Source organism: Athene noctua, chromosome 16 (genome assembly GCF_965140245.1).
Source record: "Athene noctua chromosome 16, bAthNoc1.hap1.1, whole genome shotgun sequence".
NCBI classification, from domain to species: Eukaryota; Metazoa; Chordata; class Aves; order Strigiformes; family Strigidae; genus Athene; species Athene noctua.
Window position 1 is genome coordinate 16,419,533 of NC_134052.1, and position 2,177 is coordinate 16,421,709.

Here is a 2,177-nt window from a genome sequence, read left to right on the forward strand (position 1 = left end):
CCCGGGCGCAGGGAGGCGGCGGCAGGGCCCTGCGGGGGCTCGCTCCTGCCACAGCGCGTCCCCCCACCTGTCATGGATGAGGTTCCCTCCTGCTACCCCAGGACAGGGCTTCGGCGGGCTCCTGGCCCCGCGTCACAGCAGAACCTTGTCCCCAGCATCTCCCAGGGACACGGGACCCGGTCGCAGGTGCCCTGACCCCGGCCGTGCCCCGTCCCCCCGTGGCCTGACCGTCCAGCCGGCGATTGCCGATGGAGGGGCCAGCGGGGATGGGGGCTACGCCAGGTGGCCTTGGGGACATGGGTCCCCCAGCCAGCACCCAGGTTGGGACGGAGGGTCCCCGGGTCACTCCTGCCCGCTGCCCACCCCGAGCGGGGCGCAGAGACCACAGAGGCGGCGTTGGGGAATGCGCTTTATTCGGTGTGGGGGCCGGGGGCATCCCGGGGCGAGCCAGTCCCTCACTCGAAGAAGAACATGCCGGGTGTCCGGTAGAGGCAGGGGGGCAGCCCCAGGGGGTAGCTGTTGCCCCCCTGCAGCGGGATCGCACCCCCCGGCCCCCACGGCTCCTTCTGCTCGCCCACCCGTGGCCCCGCGGCCCCGAAGGGTGGCTGGCGGGGGGCGGTGGGGGCCGGGGGGGCTGTGGCCAGGAGATGCTCCAGCGCCGTGCCGCACGGCCGCTCCTTCACGCAGAAGCTCAGCGCCTGCACCCGGCACTGGTAGCTGCCACCCAGCGCCTCGGGCCCCGACCGGCCGAAGGAGCCGAAAATGGGCAGGGGGGGCTGCGTGTAGCCCTCCCCCTCCAGGAAGCAGGACGGGGGGGGCTTGCCCGTGCCCAGGAGGGTGCCAGGGAACGTGGGAGGCACCTGCCCAAAGGGCTGACCTGGCCCCAACCCCGGGGTGACCGGCTCCTCGCCCTCCAGCTGCCCTGGGGGGGTGCCAGGGGGGGCCGGGGAGTCCTGTGGGGGGTCCCTGGGCTGGGCGGGCAGCAGGGTGGGCAGCAGGGCTGGGTGCGGCACCGGGCGCTCGCCGGGCAGTGGGTACTGACCTGGCCGGGGCAGCTGCAGCGCCGCCGGGAGCCCCCCGAAGACAGTCTCCTTGGGCGGGCGGCTCTCGGGGGGGGCGAAGAACGGCCCCTTGGGCTGCGGCGCGTCCGGCAGGTACAGGCAGGGCTGCCTGCCCTTGGGTGGCGGCTGCCGGGCGCAGGGCTCGGCGCTCCCCGGCACCCCCTCGGGCAGCGTGGCGGGGCTCGGCAGGCACCCCGTGGCCACCGGCGAGGCGTAGCCCCCCTCCGCCTTCCCCTCCTCGGGCAGCGGGGCGGCGGGTGGCCCCCGTGCCCGGTGCCTGGGGGGCTTCCCGCGCCCCTCGTCCCCCTCGGCGCCCGGCGCATCCTGGAGGCCTCTTTTCCTGGTGAAGCGCCGGCGGCGCCGCAAGAAGCTGCCGTTCTCGAACATGTTGTAGCAGTCGGGGTCGAGCGTCCAGTAGTTGCCCTTGCCCGGCTTCTTGTCGTCGCGGGGCACCTTGACGAAGCACTCGTTGAGGGAGAGGTTGTGGCGGATGCTGTTCTGCCAGCCCTGCTTGTTCTCGCGGTAGAAGGTGAAGCGGCCCATGATGTACCGGTAAATGCCGCTGAGCGTGATGCGCTTCTCGGGCGCGCTCTGGATGGCCATGGTGATGAGGGCGATGTAGCTGTAGGGTGGTTTGGTGGCCTCGGGGCTAGGGAAGGGGCCACCGGCCGGCTCGGGGGCCGGCGGGCTGCGCAGCGCCGTGTCGCCGACGGGGAGGTCCGGCTGCATCCTCCCGCTCTGCCGCACGGCCCCGGCGCGGCCCGTTAAAACCCGCCGGCGGTCCAGCCCCCCCTGCCCGGCCGGCGAGGGGGCGGCGGGCCCCTCCTCTCTCCGGGGCCGCCCAGGGCGGAGCGGGGCTCCGCCGTCCAGCGCCGGTCCCTGCGGACAGACGGACGGACGCGCCGCCAAGGCCTGCGGCCCGCAGCCAGCGCCCGGGGCTGGCACGGCCAGGGCAGGGGCGGGCAGCGCTGGCCTCGACCGAGCCCCGGGCACGGCCCCCGGCTCCCCGCAGCCCCCCTTCCCACGGGAGGTTCCCACGACCCGGGTCTCATCCTGCCCGACCCCCACGGTGCGCAGCCGGGATGGCGGGAGGCTGCTGGCGGGGCTGGGGCTGCT

General features: G+C 75.1%; 1 protein-coding gene across 1 annotated transcript; it reads right to left on the reverse strand.

Annotated features, from left to right (window-relative positions):
- Positions 1-395: 395 nt before the first annotated feature.
- On the reverse strand, positions 396-1,940 carry FOXS1 (forkhead box S1). Its single transcript, XM_074920218.1, has one exon. It carries the CDS (start codon positions 1,788-1,790, stop codon positions 456-458), a length of 1,335 nt encoding a protein of 444 aa, XP_074776319.1. The 5' UTR covers positions 1,791-1,940; the 3' UTR covers positions 396-455.
- Between the last annotated feature and the right edge of the window lie 237 nt (positions 1,941-2,177).

Bases quoted from the DNA above. Each gene is read 5' to 3' on its own strand.
- FOXS1 (XM_074920218.1), bottom strand. From the start codon at position 1,790: ATGCAGCCGGACCTCCCCGTCGGCGACACGGCGCTGCGCAGCCCGCCG.